The 27,085-nt window shown below is 43.3% G+C and overlaps 1 protein-coding gene across 1 annotated transcript in view; it reads left to right on the top strand.

The window, feature by feature from the left end:
* LOC129697257 (actin-binding LIM protein 2-like) overlaps window positions 1-27,085 on the top strand; it is a 143,406-nt gene that overhangs the window by 52,405 nt on the left and 63,916 nt on the right. Inside the window, exons 10-11 of the mRNA XM_055635654.1 lie at window positions 4,283-4,372; window positions 14,683-14,739. Coding sequence (XP_055491629.1) covers window positions 4,283-4,372; window positions 14,683-14,739 — 147 coding nt within the window. The remainder of the gene's footprint in view (window positions 1-4,282; window positions 4,373-14,682; window positions 14,740-27,085) is intronic.

The following is a 27,085-nucleotide window of genomic DNA, read 5'->3' on the forward strand; positions in this document are numbered from 1 at the left end:
CCACTGCACATACTCTAAAGCTATAAAAAATAAAGTGTTTAAGAAGGAACTGCAGTTGCTGGAAAATCGAAGGTAGACAAAAAAGCTGGAGAAACTCAGCGGGTGAGGCAGAATCTATGGAGCGAAGGAATAGGTGACGTTTCTGGTCTGAAGAAGGGTCTCGAGCCGAAACGTCATCTATTCCTTCGCTCCATAGTTGCTGCCTCACCCGCAGAGTTTCTCCAGCTTCTTTGTCTACCCTAAAAAAAAAATTGTGATGACCAGAAATTAATTCAATGCTTCAGTTGATACAAAATAAGTAAACCATAAACATTTATCATTGTTTCCTTATTTATATAATTATCACAGAGATCTGGTGTAAAAAGAAATGGCTGGAGGAACTCAGAGGGTGAGGCAGCATCTCTGGAGGGAAATAGACAGATGACATTTCGGGTAAATAGTTGGAAGTTATTGAATTGGTGAAGAGTGCGTAAGGTGTCCTAGATACGGGTGGAAAGCGACTGGACAAGTGGGGATAGAATAGAATTGAGGTATTTCGAGATGAGCTTTGTGGGGCTCCGTGGCGCAAGCAGAAGCTATGGGCTTGGTAGGGCAGTCCTGTTTGGGAATTTTTGGAAGGAGAAAGAAATGGATAGTGCATGGTTGCGATCCCCTAATATTGTGGATGAAGTCCTCACCCACCTTTCCTCTGTTTCCCACAATTCTGCTCTTGCTCCCCCTTGCCCTCAGACGGAACAAGGATAAAGTTCCCCCTGGTCCACCCCACCATCTTCTCCACCCAAATATCGTGGTTCAATATTTCTGTCACTTTCAATCCGATCCCACCACCAGCAACACCTCCCCATTCCCACCCGTTTCCACTTTTTATTGAGACTTCCCTCTGCATAACACCTTGCTTTGCTCTTCCTCACCTCCCAACTCTTTCGCCCCCCCCCCTCTCCTTGGGCACTTTCCCCCGCAAATGCTGGAGATATAACACCTGCCTATGAACCTCTTCTTTCACCTCCATTCATGGGCCCCAACAGCCTGTCGTGGTGAGATAGACATTGGAACAGATGCAAGTGGATCTCTATTTCATTTGGTGCTCCCAATGTGGCCTTCCTTACATGAGCGAGATCAAGCTGACATTTTGACAAACACTTGGGCCAAGGCCTGCTGGAATTCCCAGTTGCTATTCCTTTCAATTCCCCCTCCTATTCTCTTACTCCTTGGCCTCCTCCACTATCATAGTGTGGAGACATGCAAACTGGAGGAACAACACCTCATACTCCGCTTGGGTAGACTACAATCCAATGGCATGATTATTGAATTCTCCAATTTCAAGCCAACCTCCCCATCCCCCCCCCCCATCATTTTCCATGTGACCCCCCCCCCCCCACCGTATAATGCGCGCACCTTTCCCCCACAATCCTCCCATTCATCTCCCAACGCTACATATTCCCGAGTCATACGCTTCATTTTTACCTGCCCTCTATTCCCTCAGGGCCTGTCCCCTTCCACCCATTGTCCACCCTCTGGCTTTTCATCTCACTCTTCCTCTTTCTTCCTTATCTGATACCCTTTTATTTCCAATTCACCACTAGCCTCTGTTGCTTTCTCCACCCAAGAACCAATCATCCCTCCCCACGTATCACTTTCCAGTTTTTGCCCTACCCCTACCATTCTTTACGAGCTTTCAACTCTCTATTCTCTACTCCATCATTCTGAAGAAAGGCTCCAACCCGAAACACCGTCTGTCCATTTCCCTACACAGATGCTGCCTGATCATTAGGCACTGGGCCTGTACACGCTGGAGTTTAGAAGAGGGGTGGACCTCATTGAAACTAATCGAATAGTGAAAGGCTTGGATAGAGTGGACATGGAAAATATGTTTCCACTGGTGGGAGGGTCTAGGACCAGAGGCCAAAACCTGAGAATAAAAGGGCATACCTTTAGAAAGGAGATGAGGAGGATTTTCTTTAGTCAGTGGGTGTTGAATCTGTGGAATTCATTGCCATAGAATGTTGCGAAGGCCCAGTCAATGGATATTATTTTAAGGTGGAGATAGATAGCTTCTTGATCAGTAAGGGTGTTAGGGATTATGGGGAGAAGGTAGGAGATTGGGGTTGAGACGGGAACATAGATTGGCCATGATTGCATGGTGGAGTAGACTCGATGGCTCGAATGGACTCATTCTGCTCCTCCAACTTGTTGGTAAGTTGGAGCTTTGAGTTCCTCCAGAACCTTTTACTCAAGATTCAAACATCTGCAGTCTCTTGTGTCTCCACGAAGATTTGGTGATCCGTTTGCTATGGACTTCTTTGCTGACAGCTGCAAATTTGTATCAATTATATTCCCCAGCCGTGATGTCATTAAGCTGGCTGATAAACTAATCATAATGACAAATTCACACGGATGACAAACCATGAAGAATAAAGCACAATTTCGCATTAATACTAGTAAAAAGGCATTTGAAAACAGCAGAAGCGCTTATCACACACTTTTAATTTTTTTACGATATGAAGTCTGGATGTTTCTAAATATTTTACTGAGGGAATTCCAGTTCTCATGGAAAAATTACTCATTCTTACAATCAGTTTGAAAATTGTTACATGGCTTCGTATACCTTAATTTGCCGTCTTTTGTGATTACTATGATGAAGGCTACTAAACATAGAAACATAGAAAATAGGTGCAGGAGTAGGCCATTCGACCCTTCGAGCCAGCACCACCATTCAGTATGATCATGGCTAATCATCCAAAATCAGTACCCCGTTCTTGCTTTTTCCCCATGTCCCATGATTCTGTTACCCCTAAGAGCTCTATCTAACTCTCTCTTGAAAATATCCATTGAATCGTCCTCCACTGCATTCTATGGCAGAGAATTCCACAAATTCACAACTCTCTGGGTGAAAAGTTTAGGCCCTCTCAGTCCTAAATGGCCCACCACTTATTCTTAATCTGTGACCCCTGGTTCTGAACTCCCCCAACATCGGGAACATTTTTCCTGCATCTCGTCTGTCCAATCCCGTAAGAATGTAATTTTTTTTGTAAGATATCCTCTCATCCTTCTAAATTCCAGTGAATATAAGCCCAGTCGATCCATTCTTTCATCATATGTCGGTCCCGCCATCCCGGGAATTAAGTATGGCTAAATAAATGGCAGCAATTTCCATGGTTAAAATTGCAGTGTCAAATCCTCAGGTTGCTGATGGTTTTACAGTGTAATGACAAAGGTTGCTATCATTTAAATTGTAAACACAGTCAGTTAATGTCAGTCTCTGTATGGATATCACATTCTAAATCGGCTAAAATGTTTGGATCATATAATCACTAAAATGTAAACATTTCTAAAATCTCCCTGGTCCTTCACAAGCATCTAATAGTTTTGTCCACATTGAAGTCTCATTTTTATTAATGAGAAATCATTAATTAACCATGATTTTTTTATATGGTATGCAAACTCAGATATTACGTATATATTTTACAGATAAAATTGACATCTAAATATGACTATTCTTTAAGCTTACATTAAACTCCCAATGTTTAACTCCCTCATATACGCTCTTCTAGGTTTCCAAATTTCTACAATATATATTGCTTTAAAATGCTCAGATCACATAAACATTTGGTATATAATAATATGTATAAACAAATATTTGGGCAGTTAAGTATTAAGAGAAACATTAGTAACATTTTGTTTACCATATGTTTATGGAGAATCAAGCCATTCGTCCCATTCTCAACAGCTTAATGTAAATATATTATGACTCATTACAGTCACCATTTAGCCTGGCTTCAAATACTGACAACAAAATGCATCAGAAAGATTCAAGTTATTGGTAAACAGTTGCGAGCTAGAATTTGTTTCATTATGACACCAAGCTGAAGCCCAATGCACAAAGCAGTATTTTACCAATAATGGATGTTTTTGATTGGTATCATTTTATATAATGCCATAGATCAATCCAACTTTTGTTTCAAGCTATAATACCCTTTTAGTGGTAAGATGGACAAGGGGAGGATTTGAAGAGTTTGGGAAAATTACATCTGCCAACTGCAATTGAAAGCCCTCTCCACATTATCTTAGATACTATTGAAAAATAAAATCTTAACTTTTCTTGGGAGTATGTTTCTACCGACCTGGAAACATGGATATTGCATCTTGGTTTTGGAAATGCATATCTCTTGCCTAGTTTCTTGATTCTCACTATGGCATTATATCCTTTCATCACTTCCCATTTAACTATATTCCTCTGCTTCCCATTTGCTGTTCTCTACCTTCTTTGCTTTTCTCTTTGGAGGCAGTGAAAGTCGCTGGAGCACTCCCAGCTTATCCATGAACCTAGACAGCAAATCTTATGTCCAGGCTCCCAGACATTTCCATGTTCCAGGTAGGAATCACATGTGCTTTGTTGTTTTTGACAAATATCTCTGCCCCTTTTTTGTTTATTTTTTGCATTTGTACAAGACGATCTCAAATTCACTGACATTGAAATGATAATTTTATGTTATGTATATATCCTTTTGATTTTAAGGATGTGGAAAATGAAATCACATTGAAAGATAATAGAGGATAAAAGTTATTGTTGGCCATATTTTAATTTAAATTGTAAATTTCTACGATAGAAGTTTTAACCCATTTAAAATAAGCTGCTTATAATATCAGTTTGCTATGTGGAAAAGCATTATCTAGTTTTGTTGTTGAATTATTTTTTTTAAATAGGTGTTTTATGGAATGCACTTGGTTTGGTCCGAACTAAATCTGGAATGCCAGTTTGACTGAAGACACTTTCAATGTGCATTCATTGAAAGAATAAATTATCTGATTACCAAAACAAATTAATTGCACACTCATCAACACACACATTAGGGCGGCATGGTGGGACATTGGTAGAGTTGCTGCAACAGAGACCTGGGTTCAATCCAGACCACGGGTGCTGTCTGTACGGAGTATATACCTTCTCCCCGTGACCGCATGGGTTTTCGCCGAGATGTGTTTCCTCCCACACTCCAAAAACATACAGGTTTGAAGGTTAATTGGCTTGGTATAAGTGGAAATTGTCCCTAGTGTGTCGGGAGGTTTTAATGTTTGGGGATCGCTGGTCAGTATGGAATCAGTGGGCCCAAGGGCCTGTTTCTGTGCTGTATCTCTAAACCAAGCAAAACTAAAAAGCTGAAAAAGTTTACATTTCAAAATTAGGTCATGGTTCATGTACCTTATCTCTTCTGATATTTGGTTTCTGTTGATCACTGATTTCACATATTTTGTACCAATGCCATATATTCTGGTTTAAACCCATGCATTATATTAAAGGGCAGAACATGCAACCAATTATTTTATTGGGAACCTGCAATTGAAACATTTCATTCAGTCTTGGATTTCTTGATAGATATGTTCAGATTAATCCTTGGCAACATGTCATTAATTGCTTCTGTCACAGGAAGAGACAGGAAGCACACCAGGCCATACAGCTGGCAGGACAAAAAAAAAGTAATATTTGATGCAATAGGTTATAATAATAAAGACTGCAGTCTGCAATGTTTTCCATTATTAACAAATCTAATGTGAATTTAAAAAACTCTTGATTGTATATGAATTCTGATGTGTGTGTTGATGAGTGTGTGTTTGGTGCACAGGTATCTACTGGAGAACTGGAAATAAAATGATTTGTAACTATGGGTAAAAAGAAAATGCACATCTATATCAGATCTATTATCATAAACTACATCTTAAGATGCAATATAGTCAAATAATGACAGATATTGTATTTGCATTTTCTAAAATGCTCCTTTTTAACCTGCAAATTATTCATTAAGATACTTTTAGGAGATATGCAAGGTCAGAAAAGGCTTTCACCATTACATTATGTGTTTGGTGAAATAAACAATATGTTTCATTCATTTTGCTCAAATCCCAGCACTAGATATTATGTGCATAGTGGTTTCCTGGTGAATTGTCTAATAATTGAGATCTAGGGACACAAGCGACTCTCGATGTTGGTACCAAGAGCAACAAAAAGTCTGCTGGAGGATATCTGTGGGTTGAGCAGCACCAGTGGGGAGATAAAACGTCTCAATGTTATGAGTTGAAGCTTGGCGTTAGCACATTGGGAAGTACGTAGCTGTGAATATCTTAAGTTCAAGTTCAAGTTCAAATGTATTTGGCATGTGCACCATAAGGTGCAGTGAAATGTAATAGTAAGATTAAACGAGAACTTACCAGTTTGAAGTTTGATCTTTATTTTATGAGGAGGAACGTTGAGGGAATACGTGAAGAACCCCGCCAGGACGCATGCGTGTCATTCTTCAAAGCAGCGGTGTGGAATCACAGATAACTATAATGACTAAACATAGTAAGATTAGAGAAGAGATACCAGTTCAGGATATGATCAAGGGTGGGAGCGGAGGGCACGTATTCCCTCAACGTTCCTCCTCATAAAATAAAGATCAAACTTCAAACTGGTAAGTCCTCGTTTAATCTTACTATTTTACTTCAGAGTCACGTGAGTGACTACGTGAAGATTTTAAAGCTCTGTGATTTTATGCCGTAGAACGAGTCCATGCTTCACTTATGCCTTGATTGTGGGGAGAATAGTGTTAACATCATTAGATATCAATACGATCTTGAAACAATGAAAACTTTTAATTAAATCCAAATCATAGCCCCTATTTGTGGATAAATCATAGTGCAGAACTTAAAAGTGTTTCTGCAAATGTTCCAGGTTCTATGACCGGTTTATGATAAAATCTTTGGAATGTTCGTTCCGTTGACCATCCTGCAGTCTTGAGGATTTGGTCCATAGGAACATCCAAGTGTTTTGCTGCTGATGTAGCTGCAGCCCTGGTGGAGTGAGATTTAAAAATGTTAGTATCTACTCCTGCCTTCATTAAGAACTGTTTTAACCATCATGAGATGGTCTGGGCTGTTACTTTTTTATGTGGCTGTTTGTGGCTAATTAACAGTGCCATTTCTTTCCCTCGGATGACTCTGGTCTGTTCAATGTATAGTAGTAAATGAGTTACTACACAGAGGCGGTCATCCGCCGGGTAGGCCCTGAATTCTATTTTTTGCCCTGCTGTTCCTGGTCCGTTCTGTTTTATTATATCATGGATAAGAAAAATCAAATTCCCAGCTGAAATGGTCAAGTTGTCCAGCCTTAGTTTTTGTAGCGACTGGACCCTTTGTGCCATGACCAAAGCCATCAGCATGACCATTTTCATAGTAAGTTTCTGTAGGGACAGAGCTGTTGGTGGAGGCCAGTTTCTCAACATGGTCAAAACAATACTCGCGTCCCAAATTTGGGTGTACCTGGTTCTTGGGGGATTCGTGTTGAAAATGTCCCTCATTAGTTTGGTTACCAGGGGGTGAGTCCCTACAGAATGCCGCTCTGTTCCTTGCCACAGGTAGTTAGACAGAGCACTTCTGGCACAGTTGATAGCACTGTAGCTGAGCCCCTCATCGTAGTGTAGACTGGCCAGAAATTCCAGAACAGACGGAATATTATTGGATCTGTGGTTGAGGTTATTGTCGTGACAGTACTTTCCCCATTTCTTGATGTGCACCAAGTACTGTTTTTTTGGTGGACTGTCTGTGGGCCGATGCAATCATGTCCATTGTTCGGTCCGTCAGTCCCATGTGTTGTAGAGGCGCTTTCAGACTCTCCAAATTAGTAAGTTGGTATGTTTATGACAGGGGTGACTTTCCTGTGTTACTGGATGGACTAGCAAATTCGGTCTATGTTGAATTGTGATGCACGGTTCTAGTGCCATGTCTAGTATCACTGGGAACCATGGTTGAGTTGGCCAATCGGGTACTATAACAATCCCAGATGCAGAATCCTGTTGTACTTTCCTTAGTACCCGACTGACGAGGCAGAAAGGAGGGAATGCATAAACAAACAATTTCCCCCAATGCAGCGAAAAAGCATCTGTGGCTGCTGCCCCAGGGTCTGGTTCCCATGAAACATAACTTGGTAAATGGTGATTTAGCCTGGAAGCGAAAAGATCGATATCTGGTGTTCCATATCGTGCTGTAATTTCAGCAAATACATTTTTATCCAACATCCATTCAGTGTTTTCATTTAATTTGCGTGACCTGGTGTCTGCCACTAAATTTAGTTTACCTGGTAAATAGGTAGCTGATATCCAAATATTCCTCTGGATGCACCATTGCCAAATTGTGTTGGCCAGAATGTCACATGATGTCGATTTATTTCCACCCATATGGTTGATATATGCTACCACGGTGGTGTTGTCAATTTGTAGTCTAACATGCTGGTGATTTAATCCCGAACAATATGACTTAAGGCCATGGAATGCACTTAACATTTCCAGGTAGTTTATACCCCGCGCTTTTAATAATGATGCCTCCTGTGCATTCCATCTCCCTCCACAGCTCGAGATGGAATTGGTGGCTCCCCAACCAAGTGCACTGGCATCAGTTTGGAGTACCATAGACGGGTTGCTGGTAATTAGTGGGTTGGAACAATACTTGATGTTGTGTTCCCACCACTTTAGTTCTATAATGGCTTCTGTAGGTAGCTCCATTGGCCTGTCAAAATGGCCCCCATTAATTTTGAGTGCTCTAATTTTAGGTCTCTCTAAATTTCTATAATGTAAAGGTCCGAATTGTGTGGCTGGAAATGCGGCCACTATTTTCCCAATTATCCTGGCTACCCGTCTAATGAAGGGTTTGGTGATGTCAATGATTTCGCTGCAAGCCTCTTGTAAGGCTGTAGCCTTTTCTATCGGCAAAGTCACTGACATGCGAAGCGAGTTAATGGTGAACCCCAGGTAATCCATTTTAGTTGAAGGTGTTAATTTCGACTTAACTGGATGGATGATGAACCCCAGTTCTTCGAACTGTTGTTTCGTGGCTGTTACTGCTTGTTTAGCCAATTCCAAAGTTTTGCCAACAATAAATATGTCATCCAGATATGCCATTATCATATGTTTCTGTTTTCGCAGTAACGCCAAGGCTGGTTTCAAAATTTTTGTGAATAACCTGGGGGCTGAAGTTAGCCCATTTGGTAGTGCCCTGTATTGTCAGAGCAGTCCCATCCAGTTGAATTTTAAATAACATCTGTGGTCACCTCTGATGGGTACTGTATAGTAAGCATCTTTTAAATCAATGCTTGCCTTATAGTAGCCTGCAGAAACTAATTGCTTAGCAGTAACAAAAGTTTCCATTTTGAAATGAATATATTGTACAAATGTATTTAATGTTGTCAAATCGATGATGATGCGGCAACCACCATCTTTCTTGTTTTTTTATAAAGATATTGGACACGAATTCCTGTGATTCGTGTTGGGTGTGTTCAATTACTCCTTTTTTATGTAGTCGTTGTAGTTCTGCATGTGCTTTAGATTTTTCTATGCCTATGAGCACGAACGTTCGGTTCGGTGCATGCTGTACTGGTGGGTTATGTTTTAGTATAAATTCTATGGTATAACCCTGGATACTGCTTAGAATGTAAGTGTCTAGAGTTATCTTGTTCCATGCATCCAAATAATATCGTAACCTCCCACCAACTTTCGTGCTCCCTTTCATTTTTAAAGAACCAGACCCACCTACCTCCATGGTTACCAGTGGTGGTTCTGTTATTTCCTCGTCATCTTCGGTGGATGTTGAGGCGCCGTTGTTTGGGTCTGTTGATGGGTTGGAGGCTGGCGCATTTTCCAGGGCGGTCGTCCTGGGCCATGCCCTAAAAAAGACCGCTGTTGGGTGCCCCTGGTTTTTGCGTCCCTGCGCTGTGTGTTGCCCGTCTGGGAGGTCCGTAGGGCTGATATTTTTTGCCGTATGTTTTGGTGGGTGCCTTTATTAGCCCCAGCATTTTCGCCTCTTCATCCAGTTCCTTAACTTGTTTGGGTAAATCCCCTCCAAACAAAATAATTGGCGGCTTGGAGGTTCCTGGTTTACAAAGGCCGGCAAATTTGGGGTCCAATGCTGGTTGGATTGCACTTTTCCTAATGTTATTCAACTCGTACTGTGAGTTGCACAGTAGAGCCAGTGCATCCTTGTGGTCTTGGGTCATATCTGTCTCCTTCAAAGTTTGGGAAAAAGCTGTTATTCCTGCCGTCAATGCTTTGAGGACCTTTTGAATTTTTAAATCACTGGTTCGAATTCCTGTCCCCACATGCTTCCAGATGCACTGGTTTACACTCGGCACATGTAATGACTTGCAGTTACCAGGAGGTAAATGCCATGCCATCGTGTCTGAAAGAGCCTGTGTCTGTAATTGATTATAGGACATGTAATCAATACTAGCCGCTACCTTAGGCTCCAGGTCATCCCCGGTTTGGTCAGGCTGGAAGATCTGGGTTACCATGTCCAGCATGTTTTCTTTCACCCCAGGCTTACTGGGGGTATGTAGTTCCCTGCCCTGTTCAGGGTCAGCCCAGAACTGATCCTCCATGTTCTCCTCTGATGAGGAAGACACTATGCAGCCCCACAAGGGGTATCGCTGTGGGGCTTATTGATTGTCCACTGTGGCTAGCCTCCATCTCCCGGAGTCTGCCACTTTGGAGGATCTCCTCCAGCAACTGCTCTAACCGGCCCCGGTGCTCACGGGCACTGGCCGCTCACGGCTGTTCCAATTCCTGCAGCCAGTCCAACCGGCTCCAATGCCCCCGGGCACTGGCCGCTCCCGGCTGCTCGTTATACTGCAACCGCTCCAACCGATCCCAGTGCTCACGGGCACTGGTCGCTCGCGGCTGCTCAAAGTCAGGCTCGTCTGAGACTGGCTTTCAATTTGTCTTTTGCTTCGCTTTCCCGCCCGGCCCAAGAGTGTATTTCGCCGGTGCGGGAGCGAAGTCGGGCACAGCTGATTCCACTTCGGGAGATTCCCGTGCCGTCGGCTGCTGCTGGCTGCCCGCAACTCCGCGGTTCTGCCCCTCCAGCTTTTTCGCAGCCTTCCTTCTAGTCACTCTGTCCATTTTCCCACCTGCAAAGTAAGTTGGAAAAACGCAGAGTCCCTTACCAGCTGTTGTCGGCTTTTTGATTCTGCCGCTAAAGGGGACGTCCTCCCCCTGCTGTGACTCGTTGCAATGCATGTAGCGATATGACATGCATGCGTCCTAGCAGGGTTCTTCACGTAGTCACTCACGTGACTCCGAAATAAAATTTACCATGCAGCATTACAATTAAAAAAGGACACAATATACAAAATAATTCAACACAGCCATCCACCACAGACATTCTTCACTGTGGTGGAAGGCAATACAGTTCAGTCCTCCTCCTCCTCCTCCCTTGTTCACCCATGGTCGGGGTTCTGATCCTCCATAATCGCCGCTATGGGTGGCCAGATGTTCAGGCCCTCTGGTCAGGATGGTCGGAACGCCGACGTCGGGACAGGCCGAGCACACCGCGGCCCGGAGCTGCCAAATCGGCCACCTCCTTACCCGAGACCGCGGCTTCCAGATGTTGTAGCCTTGCATGCTGAGATTCCGTCATGAATTTATGCGATTACAAGATTAACAACTGAAGTTATCAAGCATGCAGGGCAAGATTAGCAAGTTTGCAGATGATACAAACGTGGGTGGTTTTGTAGATTGTGATGATGGTTGTGAAAGATTGCAGCAGGATCTTGATTAAATGGCCTTGTGGGCTGAGGAATGGTTGATGGAATTTAATGCAGAGAAATGCGAGGTGTGTTCAGTTATGGGCACCATGTTATAGGAAAGATATTGTCAAGCTGGAAAAGGTACAGAGAAGATTTCTGAGGATTTTGCCAGGACTAGAGGGTTTGAGCTGTAGGCGGCGGTCGAGTAGGCTGGGTCTCTATTCCTTGGAGCGCAGGAGGATGAGGGGTGATCTTATAGAGGTGTATAAGATCATGAGAGGAATAGATTGGATACATGCACAGAGGCTCTTGCCCAGAGTAGGTGAATCGAGGACCAGAAGACATCGGTTTAAGGTGAAGGAGAAAAGATTAAATAGGAATCTGAGGGGTAGCTTTTTCACACAAAGGGTGGTGGATGTATGGAACAAGCTGCCAGAGGAGGGAGTTGAGGCAGGAACTATCCCAACATTTAAGAAGCAGTTAGACAGGTTTGATAGGACAGGTTTGGTGGGATATGAACCAAATGCTGGCAGGTGGGACTAGTGTAGCTGGGACATGTTGGCCAGTGAGGTCAAGTTGGGTCGAAGGGCCTGTTTCCACACTGTATCACTCTATGACTCTGCAACAGACGCTGCCCAAATTAATATATTTGGTAAGCGATCTAGTAAATGTGTCATTTGTATTATTGAGGAATTAACTGAACCGCATGGGGAATTTGGAGAGATATTATATCAGATTAGTTCAGGGCAACTAATGGTGCTGCTTCACGTGTCTGCGACTGGGGTTTAATTTTGACCTCACCGGCTGCCATTTCACGATAGCCTTGAGAGTTTCCCCAGGTCCTCTGTTTTCCTCCTACCTCCCAAACATATTACCCGTCGGGTTAAAGGGACATTATAAATACCTCTTTAGCGAAGAGCATGTTAAAAAGTACAATTGCAGGCTTCATGGAAGTCAGGAGAGCTGTAATGGGTCCGTTGAGGTTGGTCTGCCAGCCACCTGTGTTGTCTAATGTATATGTGTTATGCTGCTGTAATCTAATGCCAGTAATCTAGTTTATTTTACAGCAGCTTTAAATTGTGCTGGATAGCACTCAAGTGAATGTAGAAACCTCACTGCATTCCTTGTACACCAAGATCAGTCGCTTGCTTGATCGTAATGGTAGAATGAAGGATGTGCCAGACCATGATATTAGAGAATGCAATGGAAGGCAGTTCTGCTGCTGGTGGTGGAAAGCTGACCATATTTGAGCTGCATTTTGGTTCTGATTCTACCCACTTTAGCATGAAGCCAGTACTCCGCAACGTGATGGAGGTACCCTCAGCATAAGGGGATTAGATGGTTATGATGGTGACAGCTGTCAATATTTTCATGGCCACGGGATTCAGAGGCAGGTTAACCAGTAATGGCAAAGTTGGGTTGCTATTTCCTTCATACTTGTACGTTGACCCTCAGATGTATAATTCAGGGATAAGCCATCAAACCGATCATTGTTGGTGGTCATGAGTCCTCACATCGAAGTTTCCCTTCCAGTGTAGTCTATTTTCTTGCTACCAAAATTTATTTCAAGTGATATGAAAGTTGTAGCAATATTGTTCATTAACCGAGAATGATTGGTAGGTGATAATCAGAATGAAATCCCCACACCTATCTTTAACCTGATACCATAAGACCTCATGAGCTCTGCAGTTATGAACTCTTCAAGTCACTCCCTCCTCTCTCTTTATCATTGTTTTAACATTTGATTGCTAAGTCCTGCCTTTGAGATAAAAGATGGTGGTAGTGAAGTCTGTGAAATCAACTGGAAGTAGAAACCTGTATATAATCATGCCAGGCTGTTGGTTAAAGTGTCTACGGGATCATTCTCTCAACTTTGGTTCAAATACTAAATGTTAGAAACTTTTTACAAGGTCTGTTGACTTGGGCAAGGATTTGCCTTTGTTGAATGTTGTATCCTGATTAGTATTTGGCACCTAATGGGTTGTCTGGTATTTAAAAAAATAAAATATATATTCTATTGTTTAATACAACTGAGTGAGTCAACTGAAACTGCTCAAGAAACCAAAAAACAAAGCTGTTGATGCTGGAAATCTGAAATAAAACAGAAAAACATCTGGAAGCACTCAGCAGGTCAACCAGCATCTGTGGAAAAATAAACAGAACTGAGTATTTCCAGTGTTTTCTGCTTTTATTTTAGAAGCTGCAACAATTCCTGTCATCTAGATTTCTGTCCATTTTCAGTGGTATTTAGGCCAGACAGGCAGATTTCCTTTCCTACGGGAATCAGTGAACAGGTAAGTTTTATTTTTCCCACCAGCTGCAGTTAACACTAAAATAAAATAATTATGAAGTGGAAACAAGCTTTTTGTCCAATGTTGTCCAATGCCAAGCATTCATTAATCCCATTTGACAGTCCCCAAATTCCATTAAATTATTTAATATTCGCTCATCACAGCACTGATGAAACTCTAAAATAAAAGTATGGGATAATTTTGTGCCACATTAAATGTGAGGCATCAAACTTCCTCTGGTGATAATTTTTAAACATGATTTTCTTGAGATGCAATGGAAAAAATATATATATTTGTCAAGCACCTATACTGTACAAGTGCCTGGAAAACATAAGCAGTTCAAAGAGAAACTGGTGTCAGTAATGAGAGACAGGAACTGCTAGGTTTCATTTAAAATTGTACATAAATGTAAGTATTTAATCACTCCATCCCAGACTTACCAGTAAGATGGACAGATCTAAGGTACACATATGTTTTAATTAAAGCGTTGATCTTTCTGTGTTCTTGCATAAGTAAGCTACAAGACATGTCTTCACTGAAAGTGAAATATAAATATTATTGCAGTGCATAATGATAAAATGTTGAGCTCAATAGCCGAGTTTGTGGAATGAAATCAAAGACCATAATCCAACCGCTGTAATCTCTAGATCTTAGTCATAACATTTTATGCATTTATAGAGGCTGTAATTTGGCATACTCTTAGTATTTCAGATAATAAGTATAACCTGAATGAAATATTACTATGCTTCGATTTTTATATTTAAAAATGGATTCTGGCCAATAATTTTGCTTTGTTTTATTTTTCAACACACAGGATCCCTTCTTGCTAAATCTTTCTTTTTTTTTCAGAAACCGAGGGGAAAGCAGATAACATCTACAGAAAGCCTCCTGTCTACAGACAACATGGTACAGGCAGCTTATTTCATGTTTCATTATTATTCTGCATTGCATTCTAATGCCAAGTTGTCTGTCATTCCGTGGAATCGGCTGCAAAACTAATATCTCAGTCTTGGTTACCTCTGTACATTTTGAGAGTAGCGTCTTTTCATTGTGTCCTTTCTCTTTAAAAAGAAGAAAGGCAACTTCATTCTTTTTATCATTAGCCGCAGGTGGGACATTGGAAGACTGAAGGGTGACTCATATTGGGCCTCGATTTAAGAAAATGCAAGAGAGAGAATGAGAGGTGTAATGCTGAGGCTCTTTAAGGCACTGGTCAGGCTGCATCTGGAGAACTGTAAGCACATCTGGGCCCCATACCTGAGGAAGGATATGCTGGCTCTGGAGAGAGACCAGAGGAGGTATACAGAATGATTCCAGGAATGAATAGGTAGCATATTATGAGTATTTGACAGCACTGGGCCTCGCTGGAGTTTAGAAGGTTGAGAGTGAACCTCATTGAAACGTACAGAATAATGAAAGACATAGAGTGGATGTGGAGAGGATGTTTCCACTGGTGGGAGAATCTAGGACCAGAGGTCATAGAATTAAAGGACACTCTTTTAGAAAGGAGGTGAGGAGGAACCTCTTTAATCAGAGGGTAGTTAATCTGTGGAACTCGTTGCCACAGAGGGCTGTGGAGGCCAAGTCAGTGGATATTTTTGAGGCAGAGATAGACAAATTCTTGATTAGAACGTGTGATAAAGGTTTTGGGGCGAAGACGGGAAAATGGGATTAGGAGGCAGAGATCAGCCATGATTGAATGTCGGAGATGACTCGATGGGCCAAATGGCCTAATTCTACTCCTATAACTTGTGAACTAGAGCCTGTCATCAGTGGTGGATAACTTTAAAGGGGTTTCTGAGAGATAGAATTTGGAAAGGCAAAGATTTGTGGCATTTGTGCATGGAAATTGTGCCTCACCAGTTTGATTGAGTTTTTTGACCAGGTAACAAAAGGTTGATGAGGGTATTGCAGTGATCATTATCTTTATCAAAGTAGCACATGGGGACTAGAGTGAGCCAGCCAACTATGTTCACAATTGGCTGGAAGGTTGGAAAGAGCTTGTGATAATAGAGGGTTGCTTCTCAGAATGGACGCCTGCAATAAGTGGTTGAACCATAAGGCTTGTGCCGGGTCCGCTTATGTTTATTACATAGTTATGCAGCATGGAAACAGGCCGTTTGGCCCCACTTGCCCACGCTAACCAAGATGCCCCATCTACACTAGTCCCTCCTGCCTGCATTTGGCCCATATTCTTTTAAACTTTTTCTATATATGTATCTGTCCAAATGTATTTTAAATGTTGTTATAGTACCTGCCTCTGGTAACTTGTTCCATATACCTACCACTTTCATATACCTACCACCCTTTGTGTGAAAGGTTGGGTCTCAATCCTATAAAATCTTTCTCCTCTCACCTTAAACCTATATCCCCAGCTTCTTGGTTCCATTATTTCAGGTAAAAGACTACATTTATCCTATCTATTCCCCGCATGATTTTATACACCTCTATCAGATCACCCTCATCCTTCTGCGCCCTAAGGAATAAAGTCCAAGTCTGCTCAACCTCTCCCTAAAAGCTCAGGCACCCGAGTCCTGTCAACATCCTTGTGAATCTTCTCTGCAGCCTTTCCAGCTTAACAAAATCTTTCCTATAACATGGCGACCAAAACTGAACACAATACGCCAAATTATATTACCAATTTATATTAAATACTAGACTAAGTGGGACCCGTTGGGTCCCATGTTTACACGGGAGGGCAGGTCCCCCAACACAATATTCCACCTCTCCACCAATTCCAATATTGGTGGCCAGTGGGGGGGCTTTCTGGAGTGCTGGTATGGGTTCTTGGGGTGGCGGCTCAGTCCGTCAAGCCTGATCTGCTGGAAGCTCACTCACGGCTGGTGGGCTGGCAGTTGACTCATGGCTATTCCTTGAAATTCCATTTCAAGCAGGGTGCAAGGCCACCAAATTCAAATCCATTTTCCTACCATTTCAAGGTTGGAGCAAGGCCACCAAATTCAAGTGCCGTTTCTTACTATTTTGAGCAGGGTGCAAGGCCACCAAATTCAAGTGCAGTTTCCTGCTACTTCAAGCAGTGTGCAAGGCCACCAAATTCAAGTGCAGTTTCCCACCATTTCAAGCAGGGTGCAAGGCCGCCAAATTCAAGTGCAGTTTCATTCCACTTCAAGCAGGGTGCAAGGCTGCCAAATTCAAGTGCAGTTTCATTCCATTTCAAGCAGGGTCCAAGGCCACCAAATTCAAATGCAGCTTCATACCATTTCATGCAGGGTGAAACCACCATAAAACCACACAAAACTCAAAGTTCAGTAGACATTCAGTGTGTTCAGTTGATTCACAGCCCAGAGTTGTGACCTCTTCCTTCCCCCATCATGCAGAGACCGAGCCACACCCACACGCCGGGTTTTATAACTCCTCCCCTTCGACTGGAAAAGGTGTGGCCTTCATGGTGTGATTGACATGAGAGATTCTCAACATTTTTTAAACACTAATAACACTTTTATTTTTCATTGATGGGAAGAATTCTCAGCACCTGCTGGGCGCAGGGGGACTGAGTAAAAATGGCCAAAAATCACAGCTGTAAGTGGTAGCGTTTTATATAAAATCAATATACAGTGCAAACAGGAAGTAAGTGGATTTGCAGTAGTGCCTTTCGACTTCAAGCCAAAGCACCCAAACCACCATTTGCAGTAAGTAGTGCCTTTCGTACAGTTTTGGTCTCCTAATCTGAGGAAAGACATTCTTGCCATAGAGGGAGTACAGATAAGGTTCACCAGACCGATTCCTGGGATGTCAGGACTGTCAAATGAAGAAAGACTGGAGAGACTCGGCATGTACTCGCTAGAATTTAGAAGATCGAGGAGGGATCTTATAGAAACTTACAAAATTCTTAAGGGGTTGGACAGGCTAGATGCAGGAAGATTGTTCCCGATGTTGTGGAAGTCCAGAACAAGGGGTCACAGTTTAAGGATGAGGGGGAAGTCTTTTAGGACCAAGATGAGAAAAACATTTTTCACCCAGAGAGTAGTGAATCTCTGGAATTCTCTGCCACAGAAGGTAGTCAAGGCCAGTTCATTGGCTATATTTAAGAGGGAGTTAGATGAGGCCCTTGTGGCTAAGGGGGTCAGGGGGTATGGAGAGAAGGCAGGTACAGCCTATGTTTCAATTTCAAGCCAAAGCACCCAAGCCACCATTTGCAGTAAGTAGTGCCTTTCAACTTCAAGCCAAAGCACCCAAACCACATTTGCAGGCAGTGCCTTTTTACTTCAAACCAACCATATTTTCATTTTCAAACACATTAAGGGGACTCACAGTTGAGTAGACATGTGTTCAGTGTTATTCAGAGCTCAGAGAGACGTGACACTTTGGCTTCATCCATCTTGCAGAGACTGAGTGAGGCACACCACTTCCTGGTTTTATAGTCCCTCCCCCTCCCTCGAGCAGGGGCAGCAGAGAGAATGGCAAATGTTTTAAAAACATTAATATATCTCTGATTTTTAATCAATGGGAAAAATCCTCTGGTCCAGGAAGGCGGACTTGGGCTCTGAGCGACGAGGTGGCCGAAAATGACGGCCGTAGGTGGCGGCGTTCTCTCGGAAATCGCACCACAGTGGGCCAAAAGCGGTCAAGATCAGACTTTTAGTAATATAGATTTGGCTGTGAGTATAAGAGGAGTGGTTAATAAGTTATGCAGCACAGTGGCACAACAGTAGAATTGCTGCCTTACAGCGCTTGCAGTACCGGAGACCCGTGCTGTCTGTATGGAGTTTGAATGTTCTCCCCGTGACCATATAGGTTTTCTCTGAGATTTTCAGTTTACTCCCACACTCCAATGATGTACAGGTTTGTAGGTTCATTGGTTTGGTATAAGTGTAAAATTGTCCCTAATTTGTGTAGGATTGTGTTAATGTGTGTGGATCACTGGTTGATGAGGACTCGGTGGACCGAAGGGCCTGTTTCCATGATGACACCTAAAGTAGATTGTATAATGAACAGTGATGAAGATTATCTACAATTGCTGTAGGATCTTAATCAACTAGGCCAGTGGGCCATGGAATGGCAGATGGAGTTTAATTCAGGTAAATGTGCTGTGTTGCATTTTGGTAGGAAAAAACTGGGCAGGACTTAAAGCCCTGTCCCACTGTACGAGTTCATTCCAAGAGTTCTCCCGAGTTTGCCCTGATTCGAACTCGGAGATTTATGGTAATGGCCACTCGTCGGTACTCGAGGTTCTTGTGGACATTTTTCATCATGTTGAAAAACCTTCACAAGTCTTCCCATGCTTACCTGCCATTAGCGAGTCTTCCCGAGTACCTGCCGTTTGCGCTAAGAGACGTCCCCGAGCTCCCGTTATGTTCATTCTCCGTGCTTACCACGAGTTTGATTTTTTTTAAACTGGGGAGAGCTCTTGGAATGAACTTGTAAATTGGGACAGGGCTTAGAATAATGAGGTCCAGGAAAGAGAACAGAAGGATCTAGGGAAGAAGAGAATTATGTACATTGTTTCGTGATGGTGGCAACACAGATGGACAGGATGCTATAGATGACATGTGATTTGGTTGGGGTATCGAGTGCAGGAGTTAGAACATCACGTTTCAGCTGTACAGGACATTGATAAGGCCACATTTGGAGTTCTGTTTAGAATTCTGGTGTACAAAGAAGATTTATGAAGATGTTACTGGGCCTGGAGTGTTTGAGGTATAAGGGGATATGAAATATCCCGAGCCTTTTTCCCCTGGAGAATAGGAGCGGAGAGGCAACCTTCTAGAGATATACACATTCAGGAGGAGCATACCCTTTAGGTAAAGTAAGATGAATCCACACAGACATTTCAGATGGGTAATCAAATCAAGAGTAGAGGGCATCGATTTACAGGAATGGAAAGATTTAAAAGGGACCCGAGGGCCAACGTTTCACACAGAGAGTGTTGACTACATGAAACAAGTGCCAGAGGAAGTGGTAGAAATGGGTACAATGGTGACATTTAAAAGGGTCATAGATAGGTACATGAATAGCAAAGGTTTGGAGTGATATGGGCGAGGTACAGTAAGTGGGATGAGCTCAATTAAACAATTTGTTTGATATGATGAGTTTGACCAAAGGGCCTGCTTCTGTGCTTTATAGCTCAATCACGACTGTGATTCTAAAGGCAATTGATTTGTTCTGTAAGTAGAAAAGAGCATGGATCATATTATTGCAATCACGGAAACGTGATGGAGTGAAGTGCAAGATTGGTATCTCAATGTTCTGCCGTGTGGAAGCTTCGGCATGGCAGAGGGGAATGTATGAGAGCGAGGTGTGGGGCTGCTGATTAGCGAGAGCATTGCACCAGTGCTTCAATTGGACAATGATGCTGTATGGATAGGACTCAGGAATAAGGAAGGGACAGTCTTTTTGTTGAGGTTATAGTTGGCTTCTCAAAAATCAGCAGGAATTAGAATAACGGATGGGCAGATAGATTGCAGAACAGAGTAAAAGCAATAGGTACCAATAGGGAATTTTAACTTTCCCAATATTGACTGGGATTGACTTGGATGGTACAGCGCAGGAACAGGTCCTTCCTCCCACAATGCCTGTGCCAAACATGATGCCAAATTAAAGTCATCCCTTTTGCCTGCATGTGATACACGCCCTCCCATTCCCTGCAAATCTATTTGCCTATCTTTAAGCCACTGAAAAGCCACTATTGTATCTACTTCTACCACCAGTCCTGGCTGTGTGTTTGAGGTATCTACCACTCTCTGTGTGGAAAAAAACATTGCCTCGTACAACTTCATTCCACCTCTGAACTTTTGGGCGGTCACGGCAGCGCAGCGGTAGAGTTGCTGCCTTACAGCGAATGCAGCGGCGGAGACCCGTGTTCGATCCCGACTACGGGTGCTGTCTGTACAGAGTTTGTACGTACTTCCTGTGACCTGCGTGGGTTTTCTCCGAGATCTTCAGCTTCCTCCCACACTCCAAAGACGTACAGGTTTGTGAGGTTAATTGGCTTGGTAAATGTAAAAATTGTCCCTAGTGTGTGTAGGATAGTGTTAATGTGCGGGGATCGTTGGTCGGCGCGGACCCGGTGGGCCGAAGGGCCTGTTTCCACACTGTATCTCTAAACTTAAAAACTAAACTAAACTAAAGTTACGCTGTCTATGATTTGACATTTCCACTCTGGGAAAGATATACAGCTTGTAAATTTGTAAAATACATTCAAAAGTTTTTCTATGTTCAAAGCCTACTACATTACCACTCCCCAATTTATTCTCCACGACATCAATACCGGCATTGTTGATTCTTGCTACACATGTGTAGGACATTAATTTCATTAAGTTCGCCGCTACCTTCCATCCTGGCCTCAAATTCACTTTGACCATTTCTGGTACCTCTCGCCCCTTTCTTGATTTCTCCATCTCCATTTCAGGACACAAACTATCCTCTGATATCAACTATAAACCCACTGACTCCCACATTTACTTAATCTACATGTGTAGGAAAAGATTTGTAGGTGCTGGTTTATAGACCCAACGTGCTGGAGTAACACAACTGGTCAAGCAGCCGCTGTGTTAAAAAGCTCTGGACAAAAAGGATCCATATCCTTATCCACAACATCTCAAGATGGATATCTGAAATATTTTCCTTTCTCAGAACTCACTATTTCACCCTCCCACCCTCCACACACCATGGTCAACTAATCCTTCATCTGTATCTCCTCACTACCCTTCCCTTTTGAAGTCACCCACCTCCCCCCCAAACAGATAGAAACATAGAAAATAGGTGCAGGAGTAGGCCATTCGGCCCTTCGAACCTGCACTGCCATTCAATAAGATCATGGCTGATCATCCAACTCAGTATCCCGTACCTGCCTTCTCTGCCATACCCCCTAATCCCCTTAGCCACAACGGCCACATCTAACTAACTCTTAAATATAGCCCATTAACTGGCGTCAACTACCTTCTGTGGCAGAGAATTCCAGAGATTCACCACTCCGTGTGAAAAATGTTTTTCTCATCTCGGTCCTAAAAGACTCCACCCTTATCCTTAAACTGTAACCCCTTGTTCTGGACAACTCTAACATCGGGAACAATTTTCCTGCATCTAGCCTGTCCAACCCCTTAAGAATTTTGTAAGTTTCTATAAGATCCCCCCTCAATCTTCTAAATTGTAGCGAGTACAAGCCGAGTCTTCATATGAAAGTTTCTTCACATGAAATTCCTGACATCCCAGGAATCAGTCTGATGAACCTTCTCTGTACTCCCTCTATCGGAAGAATGTCTTTCCTCAGAGTAGGACACCAAAACTGTACGCAATACTCCAGGTGTGGTCAACTGCAGTAGAACCTCCCTGCTCCTATACTCAAATCCTTTTGCTATGAATGCTGACATACCATTCGCTTTCTTCACTGCCTGCTGTACCTGCATGCATACTTTCAATGACTGGTGTGCCATGACACCCAGGTCTCGTTGCATCTCCCCTTTTCCTAATTGGCCACCATTCAGATAATAGTCTACTTTCCTGTTTTTGCCACAAATGTGAATAACCTCACACTTATCCACATTATACTGCATCTGCCATGCATTTGCCCACCCACTCAACCTATCCAAGTCACCTTGCAGTCTCCTAGCATCCTCCTCACAGCTAACACTGCCTCCCAGCTTCATGTCATCTGCAAACTTGGACATCTTGCTTTAAATTCCCCTCATCCAAATCATTAATATATATTGTAAATAGCTGGGGTCCCAGCACTGTGCCTTGCAGTACCCCACTAGTCACTGCCTGCCATTGTGAAAAGGACCCGTTTACTCTTAGCTTCCCGTCTGCCAGCCAGTTCTCTATCCACATCAATACTGAACCCCAATACCGTGTGCTTTAAGTTTGCATACTAATCTCTTATGTGGGACCTTGTCGAAAGCCTTCTGAAAGTCCAGATATAACACAACCACTGGTTCTCCCTTATCCACTCTATTAGTTACATCCTCGAAAAATTATATTAGATTTGTCAGACATGATTTACCTTTCATAAATCCATGCTGACTGTCCAATGATTTCACCACTTTCCAAATGTGCTGCTATCCCATCTTTATTAACTGAATGGCATTTTCCCCACTACCGATGTTAGACTAACTGATCTGTAATTCCCCGTTTTCTCTCTCCCTCCCTTTTTAAAAAGTGGGGTTACATTAGCTACCCTCCAATCCTCAGGAACTACTCCAGAATCTATAGGGTTTTGAGAAATTATCACTAATGCATCCACTATATCAGGGGCTACTTCCTTAAGTACTCTGGTATGCAGCCTATCTGGCTCTGGGGATTTATCGGCCTTTAATCAATTCAATTACCCAAGACCACCTCCCGGCTAAACTGGATTTCTCTCAGTTCCTCCATCTCATTTGACCCCCCAGTCCCCTGCTACTTCCGGCAGATTATTTATGTTTTCCTTAGTGAAGACAGAACCAAAGTAGTTATTCAATTGGTCTGCCATGTCCTTGTTCCCCATGATCAATTCACCTGTTTCTGACTGCAAGGGACCTACATTTGTTTTAACTAATCTTTTTCTCTTCACATATCTATAAACACTTTTGCAGTCAGTTTTTTTATGTTCCCTGCCAGTTTTCGTTCATAATCTATTTTCCCTTTCCTAATTAAGCCCTTTACCCTCCTCTGCTGGACTCTGGATTTCTCCCAGTCCTCTGGTAGGCTGCTTTTTCTGGCTAATTTGTATGCTTCATCTTTTATTTTGATACTACCCCTGATTTCCCCTGTTATCCGCGGATGCGCTACCTTCCCTGATTTATTATTTTGCCAAACTGGGATGAACAATTGTTGTAGTTCATCCATAAAGTCTTTAAATGCCTTCCATTGCCTATCCACCGTCAACCCTTTAAGAATCAATTGCCAGTCTATCTTGGCCAATTCCCGTCTCATACTCTCAAAGTTACCTTTTTTTAAGTTCAGAACCCTTGTTTCTGAATTAATTATGTCACTGGTCACTCTTGCCCAAGGGGCCACGCACAACAAGACTGCTAACTAACCCTTCCTCATTACTCAATACCCAGTCTAGAATAACCTGTTCTCTCGTTGGTTCTTCTACATGTTGGTTTCGAAAACTATCCCTCATACATTCCAATAAATCCTCTTCCTCAGCTCCCCTGCCAATTCACCCAATCTATATGTAGATTGTAGTCACCCATTATAATTGTTTTACCTTTGTTGCACGCATTTCTAATTTCCTGTTTGCTGCCATCCCCAACTCCACTACTACTGTTAGGTGGTCTGCACACAACTCCCACTAGCGTTTTCTGCCCCTTAGTGTTTCGCAACTCTACCCATATCGATTCAACATCCTCCAAGCTAATGTCCTTCCTTTCTATTGCGTCAATCTCCTCTCTAACCAGCAACGCTACCCCACCTCCTTTTCCTTTCTCTCTACCCCTCCTGAATATTGAATATCCCTGGATGTTCAGCTCCCAGCCTTGGTCACCCTGGAGCCATGTCCCCATGATCCCAACTAGTAAGTAAGTAAGTTTTATTTATATAGCACGTTTTAAGTCAACTCACATTGACATCAAAGTGCTTTACATAAAATAGATAATAAGCTTCCATACAGACCAGAGAAAAAGGTTAAAAAAAATAAAGAAAACGGACACAACACATTATAGAGTTCAACACAAACGTCCCCCCACAGCAGAATCAAAAATTTCCACTGTGGGGAAAGGCACCAGAAAGTTAAGTCCTCTTCCTCTGAAACACCCGAGGTCGGGGCCCATTTGTGGCCTTGCAGCCAGTCCGATAATTTTCAGGGCCCTCTTGCCGTAAGATGGAACACCGGAGTCGGGTGAAACAATTCCTCAGCGGTTTGGAAATTCTGGAGCGGCCGCCTCCTCCCCGGAGACCGGGGCACTCGTAGCCCTCAGGCCGCGCCGGTTGGAGCTCCGACCCCGGCAAACTCGATCCCAGGCCCCGCGGCGCTCCAAATCCAGCGCCGCCCGCGGCTGGACGCCCTGATAGCCCCAGCTCCACGATGTTGGGAGTCGGCGGCCACAGCGTCCGGCTTGCTTACCGCACGGCGACCCAGTAAGGCATCGCCCACTCCGTGTTGGTATCCCAGTGCTGCACCGCCGCCGAAGCAGTAGTCCCAGCCGGCCGCCGAAGCTGTAGTCTCGGCTGGCTGGGACTACATCTATATCATATTCATTAATAACCATCTGCACATTCAACTCATCCACCTTATTACGAATGCTCCATGCATTGAGACATAAAGCATTCAGGCTTGTTTTTACAACACTCTTATGCCTTATACAATTATGTTGAAAAGTGGCCCTTTTTGATTTTTGCCCTGGATTTGTCTGCCTGCCACTTTTACTTTTTGCCTTGCTACCTATTGCTTCTACCCTCATTTTACACCCCTCTGTCTCTCTGCTCACACATTTAAGAAACCCACCACCTTATTCTCTGGTTATTATCTTTTACTTTGGTGAGATGAGGAGTCAAATTCTCATAGTCCTTACCTTTCATCACAACAGCCTCTGCATCCAGCATATCCATTCCTCAGCATTCCTGTCAGCTACAATGTGATCCCATCGCCAGTCACATCTTCCACTCCCCACTCTTTCTGCTTTTCACAGGGACTGCTATATCCAGTAACATCAGCCTTTCATTCTCCACTTATCGCCCAGTCACAATTGCTATCTCCACTCTTATAGAAATATATAAAATTCTTAAAGGGATTGGACAGGCTAAATGCAGGAAAAATGGTCTCAAGATGTAGAGGAGTCCAGAACCAAGGGTCACAGTTTAAGAATAAGGGGTAGGCCATTTAGGACTGAGATAAGGAAAAACCTTTTCTCCCAGAGAGTTGTGAATCTGTGGAATTCTCTGCCACAGAAGGCAGTGGAGGCCAATTCACTGGATGTTTTCAAGAGAGAGTTATATAGCTCTTGGGGCAAAGGGAATCATAGGATATGGGGAGAAAGCAGGGACGGGTTACTGATTTTGGATGCTGAAGAGTGTTTTATTGCCATTTGTCCCAGACAGAACAATGAAATTCTTACTTGCTGCAGCACAACACAATATGTAAACAGCCATAATCATATTGAATGGCTCAAAGGGCCAAATGGCTGATTCCTATTTTCTATGTTTTCTACATTTCTATGTTTCTTTCCTCCACCCTACTATTATCTGCCAATCACCCCCTCCTTACCTGTACCACCTATTGCTTGCTTGGTCTTGCCCCACCCCTATCATAAGGTCATAAGTGATAGGAGTAGAATTAGGCCATTCGGCCCATCAAGTCTACTCAATGGTAGATTATACTCTACCTTTTCATACTGGCTACTCCCACATGGTGCATAGAAGAAAGGCAGTTCACATATCCTGAATAAAAACAGAAAATGCAGGAAATATTCAACATGTCAGGCAGCGGTAGATAGAGAAACAGATATCTGTAACGGGTATAGCTTGGACCCAATAGCAGCACAGAATCAGGCAGGTATAATTGGTAATGAACCTTATAACGATACCGTAACACAGAGTAGTAACACAGGAATGGGTACACTGTACTCACACAGAGGCTCAGGATTGAGCAAGGGTTCTGAAGAGGGGCAGGCAGGAGACGTAGTCGGGGTAGCGGAAGATCCGGTAACCAGGAGATCCAACACACGATGCAAACAAACCAGCGAGGGACAGACGAAAGGAGAGTCGAAGCCAGGCAGGAAGTCGAGCAACCGTTGCAGGGATACACCAGACAACCCAGGAGAGAGGCAGACAGAAACCAGGAGGTCGGGGATAGAAGGCTGAGGTGATATCCGGGAAGACGACAGGACGGAATGGTCAGGGGCAGGCAGGTTCGAATCCGTGTAGGCAGTCGGGAAATCGCTGGAGAGTCTTGCATGAATGCTGAGAACAATCTGGCACTGTGTGAACGGTGAGGATAGTCTATATACCGGGTTAATAGGTGATCAGAGGCAACTGAGTGCAACAGGTAAGGAGAGTTAGGCTGATGAGAGGGGAGTGGAAGGCAGGCAGGTGAGGAGAAGGAGGGACCGGTGGAAAAGTACTGGGAGGTGAAGTGGATGAGAATGAGAAGAGGGCAGACTGTGACAATATCACAATTAGAAGCACACAGCCTCTTGCCCAGAGTAGGGGAATTAAGGACCAGAGGACATAGGTTTAAGGTGAAGGGGGAAAGAATTAATAGAAATTTGAGGGGTAACATTTTCACACAAATTGTGGTGGGTGTATGGAACGAGCTGCCAGAGGAGGTAGTTGAGGCTGGGACTATCCCAATGTTTAAGAAACAGTTAGACAG

Source organism: Leucoraja erinacea, chromosome 1 (assembly GCF_028641065.1).
Source record: "Leucoraja erinacea ecotype New England chromosome 1, Leri_hhj_1, whole genome shotgun sequence".
In the NCBI taxonomy this organism is placed as follows: domain Eukaryota; kingdom Metazoa; phylum Chordata; class Chondrichthyes; order Rajiformes; family Rajidae; genus Leucoraja; species Leucoraja erinaceus.